This window comes from Nothobranchius furzeri, chromosome 4, assembly GCF_043380555.1.
Source record: "Nothobranchius furzeri strain GRZ-AD chromosome 4, NfurGRZ-RIMD1, whole genome shotgun sequence".
NCBI lineage: Eukaryota > Metazoa > Chordata > Actinopteri > Cyprinodontiformes > Nothobranchiidae > Nothobranchius > Nothobranchius furzeri.
Window position 1 is genome coordinate 19,574,681 of NC_091744.1, and position 19,918 is coordinate 19,594,598.

At 41.9% G+C, this 19,918-nt stretch overlaps 1 protein-coding gene across 2 annotated transcripts; it reads left to right on the plus strand.

Annotated features, from left to right (window-relative positions):
* The first annotated feature begins 1,945 nt into the window (after positions 1 to 1,945).
* On the plus strand, positions 1,946 to 19,540 carry casp3a (caspase 3, apoptosis-related cysteine peptidase a). 2 transcript variants are annotated; one of them, XM_015977369.3, is made up of 6 exons: positions 1,946 to 2,148; positions 14,306 to 14,439; positions 17,815 to 17,943; positions 18,064 to 18,239; positions 18,320 to 18,428; positions 18,511 to 19,540. In XM_015977369.3, the coding sequence occupies exons 1-6, from the start codon at positions 2,084 to 2,086 to the stop codon at positions 18,735 to 18,737; spliced, it is 840 nt and encodes a 279-aa protein (XP_015832855.1). In that variant the 5' UTR covers positions 1,946 to 2,083; the 3' UTR covers positions 18,738 to 19,540. The 2 variants fall into 2 exon arrangements, with proteins under 2 accessions (XP_015832855.1, XP_054599804.1); XM_054743829.2 differs by lacking the exon at positions 14,306 to 14,439 and having other exon boundaries at positions 2,029 to 2,148.
* Positions 19,541 to 19,918: the final 378 nt, after the last annotated feature.

The window sequence follows — 19,918 nt, forward strand, 5'->3', positions numbered from 1 at the left end:
CCACCACATATTGCATATCCCTTATTTATGTTGTGGCATTTTCTTTGTTTTTGTGTAAAAATGTTTATGCAAAAATCCGAATTTTTCATTATAATTTCATTTTCAATATGATGAAATACTGTTGGATAAGTTGACCAATTTTTGCAAACAAGAAATCGTTCCAGACCCATGAAGATACTTGTTACACTGAATATTATCAGCCCTGAAAACTTGGTTTTCCTCCAACCGATCACTTTAAACCGTGTTGTAGATGAGATCCTGGTCAGATGACATGATTTTTAATGCATAATTGTCATATTTAGCATTAAATGTGTGACACACACATCCTTTAACTGCAGATATTTGTTTTTCACATACAGATCTGTGTGCTGAATATTACTCACTTCATTATATGTGAAGTGTACACTAACACTTCAAACTAATATTTTGTTTTTGTTTCTTTGCCTTTATTCTTTAAACGTTCTGATCATAGCATTTTTTAACTTTTTTTGAGGAGATGTTAGTGTTTTGTGCTTTAAAATAATCTGTTATTACCAAACAGCAATAAGAGTGTCTCATCTCAGGCCTTTAAACTGAGATGAGTGGAAAACCTGACTGAGAAAACTAAAGCTGCAAAGTTTCTGTTCCATTTCTTTGTCACTGTTATGCATGATGAGAGGAAGCAGTGTGTGGTTTATATAAAGAGAAATATATATTTGATGTTCAAGTGTACTTAAAATGAGATGACAACTAAACTTGTTGCAAGTACTTCTATGTAAATATAACAAATGTGCAGTTTTTGAATTGCTCTAAATGCAAAGAAGCACTTTAAAGATTTATTTCATCTTTGATTTGCCTTTACAAGCTAAAGTGGGTTTCTAATTCAAATTGAAAAAATTACAGGATTCTTCTGCAACATTTGGTTAGATGTATTAAGTACATTTTCAGAAATAACTGCGTTTACAAGTTTTGTCTCTTGTTTTGTGTTACTTTGAGTTTGTGTTTTAGTTGCCCTCGTACTGTGGAGGTTGTCACTTTCCTTGATGCCACAATTTCTTACTGCTCTTTAAAAGACAAGGTGTTCTTGCACTTAGCACAGTACCTACGTGTTTTCAGATATAATATAACTAATAAATGATGATCTCCCTTTGTTGGTTTCCAAATAGTTTTTTAGATCAACCCTGACATCTTCCTGTCACGCGGTGATGATTCTAACCACTGACCTGTTGGTCATAAGGCCGTTTTTTTTCCCAATGATCTGAGGTCTATTATATGTACACACAGGACTGCATGTTGACCTAAACTTTTGGTGAATTTGGTCAAAATTCGACAGAACATCTCAGCACAAACAAATAACTATCAAGCGCAAGGGTGGAGCGGTGATCACCTGGGATTTTTTATAGTAACATTATTGACACATTGCTGACTTTTAGCCAAGCACTAATTCTCATAAATGCCAAACATGAGTTAAAAGTGGACAATAATAGCCATTTTTGTATGTGCTACAGTAATATTGAGTTTCACCAGTAGCGGTTCGAGGGGGGTGGGGGGTCCAGTGGAGGCCGATGCCACCCTCATAGCAAGCCAGGCTTGAGGGCCGTGCCTAATCATTAATTTTTTTCATTCTTTGTTATAATTTCACTTAATGCAACATGTAGAATCTCCATTGTGTTTATATTGAATTAAATGTCAGAATATTTACTTAGTGGCGTTACCTCAGATAGGGTGCTCTTATTTCTACTTTAGTTTATTTTACTTTTAAGATTAAATGTTTCTGAAAAATGCAACAATATTGTAAGGAAGAATCATATATTCACGAAATGGTGTAATGCAATAGCGAACAACTCAAGTCTTATGACTGAGGATCATGCCTGAAGTTTGGAAATTTATGGGCTTTCGCGGTGGTTTCGCCGCCCTCCTCTCCCTGCCCCTCTTGAAAAACAAGCGCACCTCTGCGTGACATCAGCATCTTTGTTTATCACGGCGGCAGGGAGGAGCCGCCGCTACTGCCTGAACAAGTATCCTGGTAGTCTTTTATCAGCTCTCTGGCACTCTGGGCGTACAATTTCGCTGTTCGGTGCACCTATTTCTGTCCCAAAGAAATATGTCGGCCAATGGAAGTGAAGCCGGAGCGGACTGTACGGACGCGAGGCAAAGCGGCAGAGAGCAGTAAGTAACGAAGCTAGTAGCGACCTTTAGCCTCAGCAGCAGGTTAATATTTCTACTGCGGTGAAGTTAGCTTGAAGTTGGACGTTGGATATTCGACAGACATTGGTTTACACGGTCAGCGATAAGCCTTCATGCCGTGCACTGCGGCACAGACAGCGGTAACCTGAGTTCCGAGGACTCGCTAATGGGAACGGTGGTTCACTTAGGGGCTATCAACAAATTTGTAGTCCGTTGTAAACGAGTACAAAAAAATTAAAAGCTTCCAGAATAACTTGCTAAATGACTCAATTACTTCTGACTTGTGTTACTAAGCTACATTTACAAGACACAACAGTTTTAACACATTTCACACAATCTGATCTTTTTTATTAGGATTTTATTCCAAAATCAAGGGATTTTTTTTCCAATAGCTCCTAGGTAAATTTGTCTAAATCCACAAAACCATTTCTCAATGATGTTACTAAGCCAGACCGATGAGACACAGCAGTTTTCATCACATTTCACAAGATCTGATCTTTTTAATTAGGATTTTCATGAAAATTTCTGTGATTTCTTTCAATACCTCTTAGGTTAATTGATTTTAATAACCTAAACCATTTTTCAACGATGCTACTACGCCAGACCAATACGACACAGCAGTTTTTATAACATTTCTCAAGATCTAACCTTTCTTATTAGGATTTTTATCAAAAATTAAGTATTTTTTGTCAATAGCTCCTTGGTAAATCAGTCAAAAAACTCAAAACCATTTCTCAGTGGTGTTACTAAGCCAGACCAATGAAACACTGCAGTTGTTTTCACATTTCACAAGCTCTGATCCTTTCTATTAGAGTTTTTATTAAAAAATAAGTGATTTATTTCAATAGCTCTTAAGCTAATTGCTGTAAATACTCAAAACCATTTCTCAATGCTCAGCAACACAGCTTCAGGCTATTGCAATTAAAATCTTTGACCTCAATCAAACCTCTCCTCCCACAAATTCTTAGGTGGTATGCTCTTCTTCCTCCTGTCTTGGAGTGGGGTTCTCGTCGATGGTAACCTTTCTCAATCAGAACATCCCTCGTCACCACCTGGCTTGATATCAAGTTGTAGTCAAAGTTGTAGTCAATCGCATTGGTACGCAGTCCATTTCATTTCAGTTGGCCTCGTGTTTCAGGTGAGCATTTTCATCAGTAAGTGACGAGGCCAAATTCTCTCTAGTCATGTGCCACGATGGGGTTTATGTTTTAGTATTTCACAAAGACAAACATCACAGCCACCAAGGCTCTGGTCAGCACATTTGGCGAGATGAGTTTGGGGTCCTTGCAGTTCTTGAGCAGCATCCGGCCTCTGGTGGTCTTAGTGTTCAAGGGCGAGGTCCATGGTTTTCATTTGTATTTCTTTCTAGCTGAAATGGCTATCGCGTATTTCCTTTATGTAGTAGTTGAGGTAGGAAACTACTATATGACACCTCTAGGGGGAGCCAGTGCTCCATTCTGGTAGTACTGTTTTAGCTAGGTCCGGGGCACTTCCGGTTGTGGGGGTGTAACGTAAGCTGTGGTGCTTTCGGTGTGATGAGCAATAAACGAGGTTCAACCAAGACTCTACTCTCTGGATGTAATTGTGTCTACCTGAGGATATTACACAATTGGCGACGAGGATAAAGTCTGGTGTGGTTCTCTGCGTCGGGAATAGACGGCCAGTCGGTCCGGACGTGTTGGGAGCGGGACATCTACTCGCCTTTGGACGACACAAAGGGGGAAAATGGCGGCGGTGATTGGGTCGGTGAGTCCGTTTGACGGCGACTTACAGTCATGGGAAGAATATAGCGAAATGCTTGACTTTTTCTTCGAGGCTAATGAGATAACGGATACTGATAAGAAGAAAGCTGTGTTGCTGAGCGGTGTAGGTCCGGCTACCTACAGCTTGTTAAGAAACCTGTTGAGCCCGGAGGCACCGAAAGACAAGACGTATGTACAGTTGACGCAGACACTGCGGTTGCATTTCAGTCCTAAACCAAGTGAGATTGTACAGAGGTTTAAGTTTAATTCACAGGTGCGGCGGCATGAGGAGTCGGTGGCAGATTATGTGGCTGAGTTGAGGAAACTGGCCCAGCACTGTGACTATGGAGCGGCTTTGCCACAAATGCTGAGGAACAGGTTGGTGTGTGGAGTGAATGATGACAGGATGCAGCGCCGGCTATTATCTGAAGTGGACCTGACGTTTGACAAAGCTCTTACGTTGTGCCAGGCCATGGAGTCTGCCTCTAAGGATGTTCGGGACTTGCAGGAGATATTGGGGGACGAGGTGACTCCAGCTTCTCGTGTGTCAAGGAGTCAGGGGACAGTCCACAAGATTTTAATGGACAAGGCTCAGCTGAAAAGTCTGAGCTGTTTTCGTTGCAACGGCCGACACTTGGGCACTGAGTGCAGGTTTGCAGCTGAACGATGTCACGGTTGTGGCAAGAGGGGTCACATTAAAAGAGCCTGCAGGTCCAAGTGGGGTCCTCAGGAGAAACAAAAAAAGGGGCCCCTGAGCAAAAAGGAGGGACGGAGAGACCCAAATAGAGGCAGTCAGACGCATTTGTTGAGAACAGAGGGGGGGAGTGACGCTGAAGAATCTGATGGCATTAATACCATTTACAATGTGTCGGGTGGCCTACCAAAGGTCGCTCCCATCACTCGCATGGTCAGCATAAATGGCTTGGCCGTACTGTTTGAGATAGACACAGGATGTGGGGTGACCATTTTGAGCAAACAATATTCTCTGCTTTGTAACAAAACTGCCAAATCGGGTCTAAGCCCATGCTCACTAATCTTGAAAACGTATACAGGGGAAAAGCTGGGAGTCCTGGGAATGGCGCAAGTGGAGGTAGAGGACCGGAATGCTCGTAAAACACTACCTTTGGTTGTAGTGGATGGGGCTGGACCAAACCTGCTGGGGCGCAGCTGGTTACAGGAGCTGTCGATGGCAGAGCAGCTGGTAAACAACGTAGGGCTGGCGCCCACAGAAACCAGATGGATCCATTAGAATTTGTGGGGATTACAAACTCACAATCAACCAGGCTTCCAAGTTGGAACAATATCCTATTCCAAGGGTGGAGGATCTTTTTGCACAGTTATCAGGGGGACAGTATTTTACAAAACTGGACATGAGTCATGCCTACCAACAGATTGTGTTGGACGAGGGGTCCAGGAAATATGTCACCATTAACACACACAAGGGCCTTTACACATACACCAGGCTGCCATTTGGGGTGGCCTCCAGTCCTGCCATCTTCCAGCGAACGATGGAGAGCATATTAGGAGGAATTCCGAATATCACAGTGTATCTGGATGACATACTCATCTCAGGGCCAAGTGAACAAGAACATTTAAAAAACCTTGATGAGGTCCTCCTAAGGTTGGGAAATAGTGGGTTAAGATTAAAAAGAAGCAAGTGTGAGTTCATGGCCAGGGAAGTGGTGTTCTTGGGGCACAGAATAAATGCGGCAGGATTACATCCTCTGAGAGAAAAGGTGGAGGCCATCGCAAAAGCTCCAGCACCACAAAATATCACGGAGTTAAAGGCGTACTTAGGACTCTTAAATTATTACCACAGGTTCCTTCCAAACCTATCCACGCTGCTAGCTCCTCTACACCTACTGCTGAGGAAGGAGGTGAAATGGTCATGTGGGCCAAAACAACAGAAAGCCTTTGAAGAGTCCAAGTCTCTGTTGTAATCTTGCAAGATATTGGTACACTATGATGCGGGAAAGCCCCTCCTCCTAGCATGTGACGCATCACCCTATGGAGTGGGGGCGGTGCTCTCTCACCAGTTGGCCGATGGCTCGGAAAGACCCATAGGATTTGTGTCTCGAACGCTCAATGCGGCGGAAAAAATTATTCACAGTTGGATAAGGAGGGGTTGGCGGTACTGTTTGGGGTGAAAAAGTTCCACAAGTACTTGTATGGGAAACATTTCACCATTACAACAGACCACAAGACGTTAATTTCACTTTTCAGCGAGCTTAGGGCTCACCTCGCATCCAGAGATGGGCAGTCACGCTTGGGGCATACGATTACACCGTTGTGTATAAGGAAGGGAAGAATCATACCAATGCAGACGCCCTGAGCAGGTTGCCGTTGACTGAAATGAGCGAGGGGGCTGACGCAGGCTCAGAGGAGGGGGAACGGGTCCTGCTGTTTGAGGACAGTGACACATCCCTGGTGACTGCACAGCAGGTGAAACTTTGGACAGACAAAGACCCTGTGCTGGCTCGGGTGCGAGAGTACATATTAAGAAGGTGGCCTCGAAAGGTAGAGGACGTGGTATTTTTACCTTACGTCAGGAGGAGCTCAGCACACAGGAAGGCTGCATATTGTGGGGAGGGCGTGTAGTTATTCCTCCACAAGGTTGAGTACGTCTGCTGAAACAGCTTCATCGCATCCATCCAGGAATGACCAGGATGAAAGGGTTGGCACGCAGCTACATGTGGTGGCCAAACTTGGATGAAGAGGTGGAGTTGCTGCTGAAGGGTTGTGCCGTGTGTCAGGAAAACCGAAATAATCCCGTGATGGCACCTTTACACCCCTGGGAGGTGCCTGAAAACCCCTGGAGGAGGGTCCACGTGGATTATGCTGGGCCATTCATGGGCAAGTGGTTCTTAATTGTGGTGGATGCGTATTCGAAGTGGATTGAAGCGCACGTGGTAAACAGGTCTACATCAGCTGTGACCATTGAGTGCCTCAGCCAGAGTTTTCGTCACCATGGCATTCCTGAAATAATCGTGTCCGACAGTGGCCGCTGTTTTACCAGTGAGGAGTTCCAGGAATTCACACAAAAGAATGGGATCCGCCACATCACCACAGCCCCATACCATGCTTCTTCGAATGGGTTGGCAGAGCGCGCCGTTCAGACTTAAGTCATTTATGAAAAAAAGCACAGGGGGGTCAGTGGAGACTAAAATGGCCCGAGCTCTGTTTTGTTATCGCATTACTCCTTAGTCAACAACAGGCAAATCACCAGCTGAACTTCTATGCGGAAGGAAACTAAGATCAATTTTGGATCTCATACACCCCTATTTCAAAGGCAGACTGATTGGTAAACAAGGGAAGCAAAACTATTATCATGACATGCATGCCAGGGACAGGACGCTGGATAAAGGAGATTTGGTCTACACTCGGAACTTTGGTTCGGGTCTACGCTGGGTTCCGGGGGCTGTTGCTGCGATGACGGGTCCTGTCTCATGCAAAGTCACACTAGGAAATGGGAATGTGGTGAGAAGACATATCGATCAGGTGTGTCATAGGTCGCCCCTATCGGAAATAACCGAACATGTTCTGGTGTTGTCTCCTGTCCTGAATGGCAGCACAGCCGCAACGGAATCAGCCAGCCAAGTGGACTTGGACGATCCATTGACAACAGCATCGTGGCCGGAGAGGGTAGAGGCGTTGCCGGCAGGGGAACAACCTGAAGTGAGGAGATCGCAGAGAAGCAGGAGGCCTCCTGCGTATTTGAGTGACTATTCTTAGATAGTGGTGAGCTCCACGGCAAGGGCAAGAATGCGCCCTGGAAGCTCGCTGGGATGAGGTGGTCCACCCGAATTCCCTAGTTAGTTAAGTGGGAGTGCCATGTGAAACTGTTGTTTGTTCTTGCTGTATGTTACATAAGGTCTACTATATAGAAAAAAATTTTTTTTTTTTTGCTACCCATAATAATACTCGCATAGTTACAGGGTTGTTACGGTTTGTGGTTGTTTTTCTGTGTGTGGGTTTTAGCTTAGGGGGAATGGTGTTATTTTTCATCTTTGTTTTTGTCTGGGGGGGGTGGGGTGGGGGGGGGGGTGTAGTAGTTGAGGTAGGAAACTACTAGGGTTGTCACGGTATGAAAATTTAACCTCACGGTTATTGTGACCAAAATTATCACGGTTTTCGGTATTATCGCGGTATTTTTTAAACGGTGTTGCATATGTTCAGAAAGCATTGATAGTCCTGTTCTACACAAACTGAAATAGTTCAGAAAAGGTTTAACAGTGTTTATTAAACCTAAAATAACACAAAGCCTTAGTAAAAGTGCAACTTTTCACAAGTAAAGGAACAAATAGCTTCTTTTTCTGGAACATGTTACAGTAGTCAGTGCAGGTTTAAATGATACAAATCCAAACATTCGAAACATAAACAATATGTAAACAAATCAAAGAAACACCACTTGTTTTCTCATATACTTGTTTTCTTCATTATCAAAATGAAAATCTAAAACTCCAGTCCACACTTGACTTGAGCACTGTACAAGTCAACCTTAAAAAAATATGTATTTAAAATAAATAGCCACTTTAAACAAATTACTAAAATAACTACTACACTATGTAATCAAATCCAAACGTTCAAGTATAAATGGCATTGAATAAGTAAACAAATCAATGACAAGGAACTAATTGTATATTTCTCTTCATCATCAACAAATAAGATGCTTCATCCAGCAACAGGGTGTCCGTGACACGGTTTAAATGCTGGCAGAGGACGCTGCGGCTGCAGTATATAGTGACTCGTTGCATTCTCCCTCAGCCAAAAGTCCTCACGTCATGCATTTAAGCTAAAATGCTAATGTTAACCTACCTTGCACTGGCTGTAGAGATGTGGGTGATGGTCACGCAGATGTGCCATTAGATTCGAAGTGTTGCTGCCTTTTGCAGACACTTGTTTCCTGCACGTTCTGCAAACGGGATAGCCGTCTTCTATTAACTGTCCCTCAGCGTTTTCAGAAATCCAAAATATGCCCATACTTCCGATTTAGTCTTCTTTGAGGGCTGATGGATGTCCTGGGCGCTGCCGTCTCCTCCTTCGGCCATTATTTCAGCTTCAAAGTTTTGGTGCCGTTGCAAACTAAAAAGTGCGTGTGCGCGCCGCGGGAACTTCAGCTGAAGCGACGGTGGCTGGTAAGGGTCATCGCGCCGAAACCGCGGCCACGGTAAACCCACCGAGATAATATAGTTTTTTAAAAACTGGACGGTTATTTTTATTGTCAACTTTTTTACCGGGGTTTACTGCTATACCGGTTACCGTGACAACCCTAGAAACTACTATATGACACCTCTAGGGGGGAGCCAGTGCTCCATTCTGGTAGTACTGTTTTAGCTAGGTCCGGGGCACTTCCGGTTGTGGGGGTGTAACGTAAGCTGTGGTGCTTTCGGTGTGATGAGCAATAAACGAGGTTCAACCAAGACCCTACTCTCTGGATGTAATTGTGTCTACCTGAGGATATTACACTTTATGTCCTCCAGAAGCGAGGGCCCAACTTATCTTTTGACTCAACTGTTGGGAGAGAGAGACAACAATTTGCCTGAAGATGGATGTTTAAGATGTCCCTGCCCAGAGTGCATAACCTCACCCAAGATGCTGATGAAGACATTTACAGCTTTCATATTACATAAGGTGATGGGGATCAGCCTTAGCTTTTAATCCTTTTTTACAAAATTCCTCAAAAAAAAAAAGGTTGGATCTTGTGAAATGTTATGAAAACTGCAGTGTCTCATTAGTCTCCACTCAGGGTCCAAAATTAACACCCGCCACTCGCCAAATGCGAGCAAATTGCTCCATTTGGCGAGTAAATTTTTGAGCTCTACCTGCCACCTGGCGAGTAAATGTTTGCACCAAATTAGTTATGTTTATCAGTCATCTTCCATGGATTTCTGATACTCCTCCCACCTGCATGTAACGTACACAAACGTACGCGAAACGTGAGCGCCGCATCCAACGTCATTTCCACCTATCCCATTCTATCAGTTTATCAAGTTAGCAGTTAGTTTCGTGTTAAAACTAGCGGTGAAATGTGGCGGTTTTTAACTGGAGTCAGCCAGCCTTCCAAAAGAAAACTCGTCGAACTGGATGAAAAACCACCAGGACCAGTAGCAACCAGAAAATTTTGTGAAAAGTGGCAAACTGGAGATGGCGGAGTCGTGAGACAATGGCTACATTATGATGGCCACGTAGCGTTACTGCCTTTCACAGACAACTGTCCCTCGGCATTCTTCAAATATCCAAAAAATGCCCGTACTTCCGACTTTGTCTTCTTTGAGGGATAATAAATGTCCCGAGTGCTGCCGTCTCCTCCGGCCATTATTTCAGCTTTAGCTTAAAGAAAGTTTTGGTTGTAAACAACAAAGTGCTCATGTGCCGCCGGCAACTTCAGCAGATGATACGGTGGCTGGTAAGGGTCACCGCGCTTACACCGCAGCCACGGTAATCCACTGAGATAATTTTTTTTTAAACAAGACTGTTATTATTATTGTCAACTTTTTTACCGGGGTTTACCGCTACACCAACCCTAGCCCTGACACACTTTCAGATATTCTCATGGTGCAGCTGTGTTCTCCAGAGATCAAGAACTATGACCCAAATGAGGCTGTAATGCTTTGGCACAAAGACGGTGTCAGAAGTAGGAGGCCAGACTTCATGGACAGAGAAAACAAGGAGTCTGACTAGATTTCAATGAAAGAGTTCATAAAAACATCTCTAAAAATAAATAAATAAATAAATAAATAGTAAAAATGACAAAAGAGTTGTTTTTCTTATTAATTGATGTTTTAATTATTTTGTCACTGTTTGGAATCAACATAATATAGAATAACATGCTTTAGGTAGATCTAAATCATTTAGAACTTTGGCCGGTAAAAAATATGCTTGGCCGGTAGATTTTCATCATCTACCAGCCAACTTGGCCGGTGAGTAAAAAATTTAATTTCGGACCCTGGATACACATCATTGAGAAATGGTTTTGAGTATTAAAATCAATTAACCTAGGAGCTGTTGAAAGAAATCAATTAATTTTTGATAAAAGTCCTAATAAAAATGATCAACTCTTGTTAAATGTGATAAAAACTTCTGTGTCTCAGTGGTCTCTCCATTAGTGACATCATTGAGAAGTCGTTTTGAGTTTTTTGACTGATTTACCTGGGAGCTATTGATGAAAATTACTTAATTTTTGATAAAAATCCTAATAAGAAAGGTTTTATCTTGAGAAATGTTATAAACACTGCTGTGTCGTATTGGTCTGGCGTAGTAGCATAATTGAAAAATGGTTTTGGTTATTCAAATCAATTAACCTAAGAGGTATTGAAAGAAATCACATAATTTTTCATGAAAATCTTAGTGAAAAAGATCAGATCTTGTGAAGTGTGATTAAAAACTGCTGTGTTTCATTGGTCTAGTTTAGTAACATCATTGAGAAATGGTTTTGGGTATTAGAGCAATTAACACAGGACCTATTGAAAAAAATCCCTTAGTTTTTGATAAAAATTGTAAGAAAAAAGATCGGATTGTATGAAATGTGATAAAAACTGCTGTCTCATTGGTGTAGCTTCGTAACATAATTGAGAAATGGTTTTGAGTAGTAACATCAATTAACCTAGGAGCTATTGAAAGAAATCACTTTATTATTAAGAAAAATCCAAATAAAAATGATCAGATCTTGTGAAACGTGCTAATAACTGCTGTGTCTCATTGACCTAGCTTAGTAACAACATTGAGAAATGATTTTGGGTATTTTGACTAATTTACCTAGGAGCTATTGAAAAAAATCCCTTAATTTTTGATTAAAGTCCTAATAAAAAATAAGAGTAAAAAATCTTCTTCCGGCTCTTGGAGAGTACAGATGCTTTTTTTTCCTCTCCCTCCCTCCTCATCCCAAGGCTCTTAGTCCTGTCTTGTGTGCACGGCACTTTCTGCATTTTGTCTGGAAACTGGAAATTATTAAAAATGGATCTGGTCAGTTGGTCTCTCAATGCCATTGACAAAATTTTTTCAACAATGAGAACAGGAGAAGGGGCTCCCGGATGCCCCTCTGGGACAGAGCTAGCTGGGTATATCATGGACTCCTGGAAAAAGTGGAACCTGATATGCCTCTCTCAACTGTCTGTAGAGGATTCTGAAGATGTCTGGATATTCGTCGTTTTGGTGTCGGGATTCCTGCTGTTTAGACTGAGCGGTTACCTGGCTTACCGGAAAATTAACGAGCTTTCGAGGAATATTGGCTCAATCCCGGAGCTCAGGGATGGAATGCTGTGCTGTGAACGCACAAACTCATATAATTGTCGAGATGAGTCGTAAGCTTGGAACTTTGGCTGAGCTTCAGCCTCTGGCACAGAAGGTGAATTCCATCAAGGAGCGAGTTGACAGATCAGCATGGATTGGGATAGATAAATTATGCCATTATTGGATCTAGAGGGGTTGAAAACCAACAGAACACTAAGGCAAAGGAAACTATCTCTGTCTGTCCCCAAAACAATTCTTATCTGAATCTGGTGCCCTTGGAGCCTGTGAGGCTGAAGTGTAAACTCCCCCCTCAAATGAAATGTGGAATGCTGCCGTCGCTATAGAAACTCTCCCTATCCCAGCCTGGGCGGGACTGTGACCGGTGAAGGCCGTGGAACCGTATCTAGGAGTCAAATGTGCCCTCTAACCCATTATCTCCCTCCCCTGTCCAAACGGAGGTGATGAGCGCTGCTCCTTGCAGCTGCAGGCACTGAAGTGAGGAGAGTCCCAACCCTACCTCCCCACCTAGTGGACACTTATGCTGTGTAATGTCTGAAATCTGTGTACATTTCTGTCCGAGGTGTTTTTTGAATAGCAAAGCTACCCTCTCTGTTGAGGGTAACGCCGGGGACACACCGGCCACTGAAGCGCCGCGAAATTAGGGCCGCCTTCATTCGGCGCCCTTGTTATTCTATTCTATAGACCACATGGGCCGCCGAAGCGCCGTGCAGCGATCGTTTCGGCGTCTGCTCTATTTTTTTCGTGAGCCGCGGGTGGACCACGTCAATTCTGGCAGGAAGTCAAACCTAGACATAAGAGGCAGGCCGGTAAATTCAACAAAGTGAAGCATTTCAAAATACAATTCCGCGATAGTCAAATGTGTTCATAAACAGACACTGCATAAAAACCACACGAACACACACACACACACAGCGAACTTGTGTGTGTGACCACGTGAAGGGGGTGTGGTTTTGGGTGTCTTTCAACCGGAGCAAACATTACAGAGAGGCAGAAAGTCGTAGGCCAGCTATTAAAAACTGGTTCACACCATAGGTTCACACACACACGTACAAACACACGCACAAACAGCAAGGGGGAGGGGGGTGTAGAGGAAAAGAGCAGAGAAAAGGCGCAGAGGAAACGGAGGACACCAAGTGGTTAAAAGAAAAACTACGAGGCGCACCTCGACCAGAGCAGAGAAGCAAGCATCTGGTCTGAACTGAGGAGCAGCGGCCGAATTTTGTGAGCGCTTTGCCTCCCGGTGCTTCGACGGGCGGTGTGTCCCCGGCGTAACTCTGAAGTGCCCCCCCCCCCCCGACTATATCCTCATAAACCCTCTTGATTTATTACGGCTGCACGACTCGGGTTGCGAATGACCACAGTCACCAATTCTTGTCATGTGTCTATGTATGTATGTCTGATCTCAGAATTGTGTGTACTTGAAACTCTAATTTCCCTCTGGGATTAATAAAGTCTTTTTGAATTTGAATAATAAAAAAGATCAGATCGTATGAAAGGTGTTAAAACTGCTGTGACTCATTGGTCTGGCTTAGTAACACAATTGAGAAATGGTTTTGTGGATTTAGACAGATTTACCTAGGAGCTATTGAAAAAAGTCCCTTAATTTTGGAATAAAATCCTAATAAAAAAGATCAGATTGTGTGAAATGTGTTAAAACTGTTGTGTCTTGTAAATGTAGCTTAGTAACGCAAGTCAGAAGTAATTTTGAGTCATTTAGGAAATTATTCTGGAAGTTTTTAACTTTTTTGTACTCGTTTACAAAGGACTACAAATTTGTTGATAGTCCCTAAGTGAACCACCGTTCCCATTAGCGAGTCCTCGGAACTCAGGTTACCGCTGTCTGTGCCGCAGTGCACGGCATGAAGGCTTATCGCTGACCGTGTAAACCAATGTCTGTCGAATATCCAACGTCCAACTTCAAGCTAACTTCACCGCGGTAATATTTCTTTGTTACGTCAGAGCAGAATAAACTCATCTTTCCTTAACTCTCATGATCAGTCGACCGTTTCACAAATGAAATGGATGCTCGTTAGTTCAACTCTGCTCACACTTTGTTGTTATTGGTTTTCTCGTTTTTCCACCTCTCCATAGTTAGCATCTCACTGTTTCTTTTACCTTAAGCCTTGTTTTTGTTTGTTTTCCTTCAGGCCAGCTGGCTTCTCTTCTGTTCCCATGGGAGTTGATGCTAAGTCCTCCTCCCACAGCTTCAGGTACAGCCTCCACTTCCCCAGCATAGGCCAGTGCGTCATCATCAACAACAAGAACTTTGACAAACGCACAGGTGATTGTTTTGGTCTAAAGTCTTTTTTTCTGTTATTTTTTCCATCAGAATGAAGCAGATCGCTATAAAACCTCAACAGCTAATGTAGAAATTAGTGGCTGACCGATATCTGTTTTTCTATTACCGATGTCGATGTAAAGGAGACATGGTCAGCCGATGGCCGATATGTACTGCCGATTTTCATGGCCCATATCTTGACGTTTTCCACCTCGTTTTCATGCTAAAGTGTCACTAATAACATCAGTTGTTGTACAAAATTTCTGAAACCGCATCAGTTTTTGAAATCTGAACTTAACTAGCTGTTAAATCTTAACTTTGTGCACTACTCAGTGTTAGTCAGACACTTCAATAAAGTTAATTTATTAGTGAACGTAAAAACACATTTAAATAAAATTTGATGCCGATGTATTAAAAAACGGTAAATATCGGCCTTCCCCACTCTTTTTCTCGAACAAAATCAGTAAAATTTATCTTCTGTGTTTAAAATTAGTAATAAAGTGACACTTTCTTATTGGTTTCTATTCCCTTTGTTTGACATCAGTGGGACTTGCTATTTGTGATTATTATTTTTTTATAAAGAGGTTTAACATTTTCAAAGGTCAAGCGCAGCTCTAGAAGCAGTTCCTCGTTAAAGCAGAGAGATTTAATCATCACGTTTGTGTTTGATAAACCGATAATTACCTATTGCTTTTGCACACTTTGTTATAAAAGTGTCATTATGAGTCTTGGTGTATTTACTTTTTGGGCTATGTGATGTTTGAACATTTCTTATGATTACAGCTGAACTACTACTGAGAACTTTAGAGTAAATGTTAGCCATACTTCAAGCTTTTTGAAGGTTAAAAATAATGACTTTGTCAGAGAGGAACAAACATCGGCCTTTTTATTAACTTAATTCATGACCTAATTATTACTTTATTACTGAGAGATGCACCCAGACTTGGGTTTCATCCACATTCAAAAGTTTTAATTTATGCTAAAAGCTAACGTTTTCTTTTTTTTTTCCCTTGTTCTAATTTGATTTTAACATTTCAAACACAAAATGATTATTTTTGCCCCAACATTTCTTTTTATTTGCCTGTTTTTTATTTCTGGCTGTCCTTACCGGGTCATAACTAGTCTCAGATTTGACTTTCCTTTGTGGATCAGTCATGCCATAAGTTGCTTTAATGCGTTTAAATCTACATTATTTTACAGTGAAGCAGATAAACCTTAAAGCTCTTCAACATCTTAAATATCACTTGTGTCATCACAAGTCGTTTTAAGGAAGCAGAGCCCCTTTTTTTGTCTGTCTCTACCTTCTCCTTTGTGTTTTGCTGGACTTGGGCCAAAAACGTCCAGGTGATCAGGTTCTGATGGTGACACCCTGTGCTCGGCGTTACAGCAGGTCAGTCATGTGTACTTAAAAGACATCAGAGCTAGCTGAAAGACTCAGGGTGGACGTGTCGTTGTGGAAACTGTAATAATTAATTAAATGCTCCATCTACATGTAGGCAGTAATAATGAGATAAAGCATCCATCTTTTATATTAGAGGTGTGTATTGGTAGCTGCCGCACGAACACACACACACACACACACAGCGAACTTGTGTGTGTGTGACCACGTGAAGGGGGTGTGGTTTGGGGTGTTTACTGTGGTTTATCAGGAAGTTGTAGCATCCATGTGACTAGCTTGATGAGACCTACGCCTTAAAGCCAGTGGTTGTTTGTTCCTTATGCTGACAGATTTACATAGCCTAGAAATCTAGACAAACCGTAGCAGCAGCAGAACATTCTGCTCTGCGGGACAGTCTAACCACACTCCCATGCAGCCTAGCAGGTCTACCACTGGCTCAAACCATTTTAGATCAGGCCAGTCACAGCGTTCTATGTTTGTAGAGAGATATTGGGCAGGCTTCGCACCAGAGCTGTGACGGTGAAAAACTACAAAGATGGCATCAGCTCAGGAACGGCGCTCATTTCAAACAGCTTTGGCATCAACTTTGAATGATTTAGACTTGGGCTTTTCTTTAAGACATGAGCATAGAGCGGTGCTTAAGTCGTTTGTTTAGAAAGAGGACGTGTTTACTTCTGGTTTGGCGGTGTATGGCGGGCTGCCCCATTGACTGAGATCCACAGCGATGAGTATGTCATGTTGTGTGTTGCTCTGATTGGTCCTAGCGCTGTCCATTTGTGTGCGCTGACAGTTTGAAAGGCATCCATAGGTTTTGCCCCACAACTAAGCTTTGTCTATGGGTTGTTGCCCGACTATTTACATATAAGCTGGTTTCCTATAGGCTAAGATTTACAGTGAATGTGTTCAAACTCATGATTGCACTGTGTGTTTTAAATGATCTTGTAGTTTTCCTTTAGATAATCAAGAATGTACAAAAATTAGATGGTTTCATGACGCTTTCATAGATTTATTTAGGTGTTCATAATAATTTTGTGATGTTGACACATCATCTTTTGATGCTTTCCCAAACTTTTCAGATCCAGACCCACAAAATATCCGTTATCAACACGCAGACACATGGGCCCAGATGTTTCCGATTTGACAAAACAAGCATCTTAAAAGCTAGCTAAAGAATGTTCACTCATATCCATTTATGATGGTTTAACTGAGTTTTTATAACAGTTATTCTTTCAGTGATTATCAGTTTTGTTTTGATTTCTGGGAATCATCTCAAGACCCTTTTGAGTGGTTCTTGGTGACCTACAGTGGGGTCCCGATCCCAGCTTTGGGACATACTGCCTAATTAGGCTTTGTGTCGACTTTAGATTGAGATATTTCTTTTCTCGTTGTACTAAATAAGCTGATCTGTCAGATCCTTGTGTATTTGTCTAAGAGGAGCTCAAATATCCATGCGTGCAAATGCATCTTCTGCTTCCACGAAGTTACATGTGATCCTCGTGTTGTCCTGTCTGGGTTTGGAAAACCAGTCCAGCAGGACTGAGAGTGTACACCATTCAAAGAGCAATGTTTAATTGGAAGTACTGAGGAAAGGTACATGTTAGCAGTGGCTAGTGCTGTTTTTGTGCTGCTTGTTTTAAACTAGACTGCAGTTTAGGATGAATAAGAGTCAAACTTTTTGTTTTCATGTTTATGTGGTTTATCAGGTCACAAATTTAGCTAGTGACACCTGCTAGAATTTAGATTTATTTATTGTACTTTTTAGCCTACCCTTGTACTTTGGGGTCATGTGATGTGTGAGACGACTTTATCATTTTAAAAACCTCCCCAAAACAACGGTAACTCGTCATTTCTTAACTCATGACACCTGCATTAATCCCTCTGTGTGTGTGTGTGTGTGTGTGTGTGTGTGTGTGTGTGTGTGTGTGTGTGTGTGTGTGTGTGTGTGTGTGTGTGTGTGTGTGTGTGTGTGTGTGTGTTAGGCATGAATCAGCGGAATGGCACTGACGTGGATGCAGCCAACGCATCCAAAGTGTTTTCTAAGCTGGGATATAAAGTGAAGGTCTACAACGATCAGACAGTCGGTCAGATAGTTCAGGTTCTGACTGCAGGTAACCACGATGCACCAGTCCCATCATTCCAACACATATTTGCATCTTCCAAAAGTGAGACACCATCTTTGAAGTGTGAAGTTCATGCATAGTTCCAAAATTTTTCTTTGTCTTTTTTAGTGTCTAAGGAAGATCACAGCAAATCAGCCTCCTTTGTCTGCGTCCTCCTGAGTCATGGAGATGAAGGCGTGTTTTTCGGCACGGATGACTCCGTAGAGCTAAAGCACTTAACGTCTATTTTTCGAGGCGATTGTTGTAAAACTCTGGTGGGAAAACCAAAACTTTTCTTTATTCAGGTACGATATATTTTTTTCATCTGTCCACACCATCTTTATTTGCTAAGTATCTAACCCCTAAAAACATTTGAACGGTGTAGGCATGCAGAGGCACCGATCTGGATGAAGGTATTGAGTCAGACAGTCCAGGAGGAACCACTAAGATCCCTGTGGAAGCAGACTTCCTGTATGCCTACTCCACAGCTCCAGGTTAAACCCTTACCACGGATTTTTTTGTATAATAATTATTTTACCGTCTTGGTTTAATCCCTAATGTGTCGTTCATGTGCAGGTTACTACTCCTGGAGGAACACGACGACCGGCTCCTGGTTTATCCAGTCACTGTGTGAAATGATCAGCATGTATGGGAAACAGCTGGAGCTGCAGCACATCATGACGCGTGTCAACCACAAGGTGGCGGTGGAGTTCGAGTCTGTCTCCTATTCACCAGGCTTTCATGCAAAGAAGCAAATCCCTTGCGTTGTGTCAATGCTGACCAAAGAGATGTATTTCTTCTAAGCTGTGATGGGGGAAAAAAAAAAATCAAATTTCTTGGGATCAAAAAGTGATGCAACATCTTAGTTTCATCTGCCTGGCTTGGCATTATTAGTTTCTCACTCTGTGGACTAGTTCTAAAGGAATTCACCTTTTTGCATCACAGCAGCCTGTTTTGTTATTTGTACACAACCTTAAAAAGGTTGTTTTTTAAAGCAGTTTCAGTGCTAAATGAAGTCCTATAAAGGATCTGGGTACGTGTTTCTCTGATGGGCTTTGTGAGGTCACACTCGTCGTTTTGGTCAAAATAAACTACACATTTCAGGGAAATATTTTATTTGTGTAATCATGGAGCCATGAGTGGAGTTGTAGGCTGTGTGTGAGCAGTGTGATGGTTTAATGAGGGAATTATGTGTCTTTTTTGTTTTTATGCATGTTCTTGTTTTCTCCACTTTTGTTTCAGATTGTGCAAAAAAACGTATAATCATTCATTTACTGATGGTCGTGTAAAGCAAATGTAAACGCCTGTGAACTCAGGAGCATCCATTTGAACTGTGTTGTGATTTTTAGGTGCTAAACCTCAGAAATGCTTATGTTTCTGAATGTGGATTTTTTTTTTATTCACTGATGAATAGGAACACAAGTGTAAAAGATCCATAAATACTTTTTATTCCTTTGAGAGATGGTTAGACTATGTTCTTTATTAATGTTTAAAAGTGAATAATTGGCTGGGTTGACCTCGGGAGAAAAATGGATCATTAGAAGTAGTTTTTGTGTATTGCCCCACAAGGGGGAGGCAAAAATAAAGTTCCCCCAAAACACAAAAATTACCAAGCTGTCATTTTTTAATTTCATATTTTACTTAGTTTTTCCCACTCTAAAAAACAAAACAAAATAAAGTTAGGATGCGTCTTTTTAAAACTCAGTTTTAAGCATGCTAGAGGAACCCTGGAGTTGAAATGTTTTTGATAAATCAACTTTTACCTTCCATTTTTCTCAGGTGAGAGTTTTGGCACCATTTTCTCATAATCTGTGTCAATTTTCACAACAAAGTTTCAACAAGCTGTATTTTTAAAAACCGGTGACGGACATTCCCAAGTGAAATAGCTTTCTCTAAACATCTTTCTTACATTTGTTTAGGAAGAAAACGTTTTATAAGAAGCCATGTTGTGAACTTAGTACTTTTTCTTTGTGAAATAAAAAGC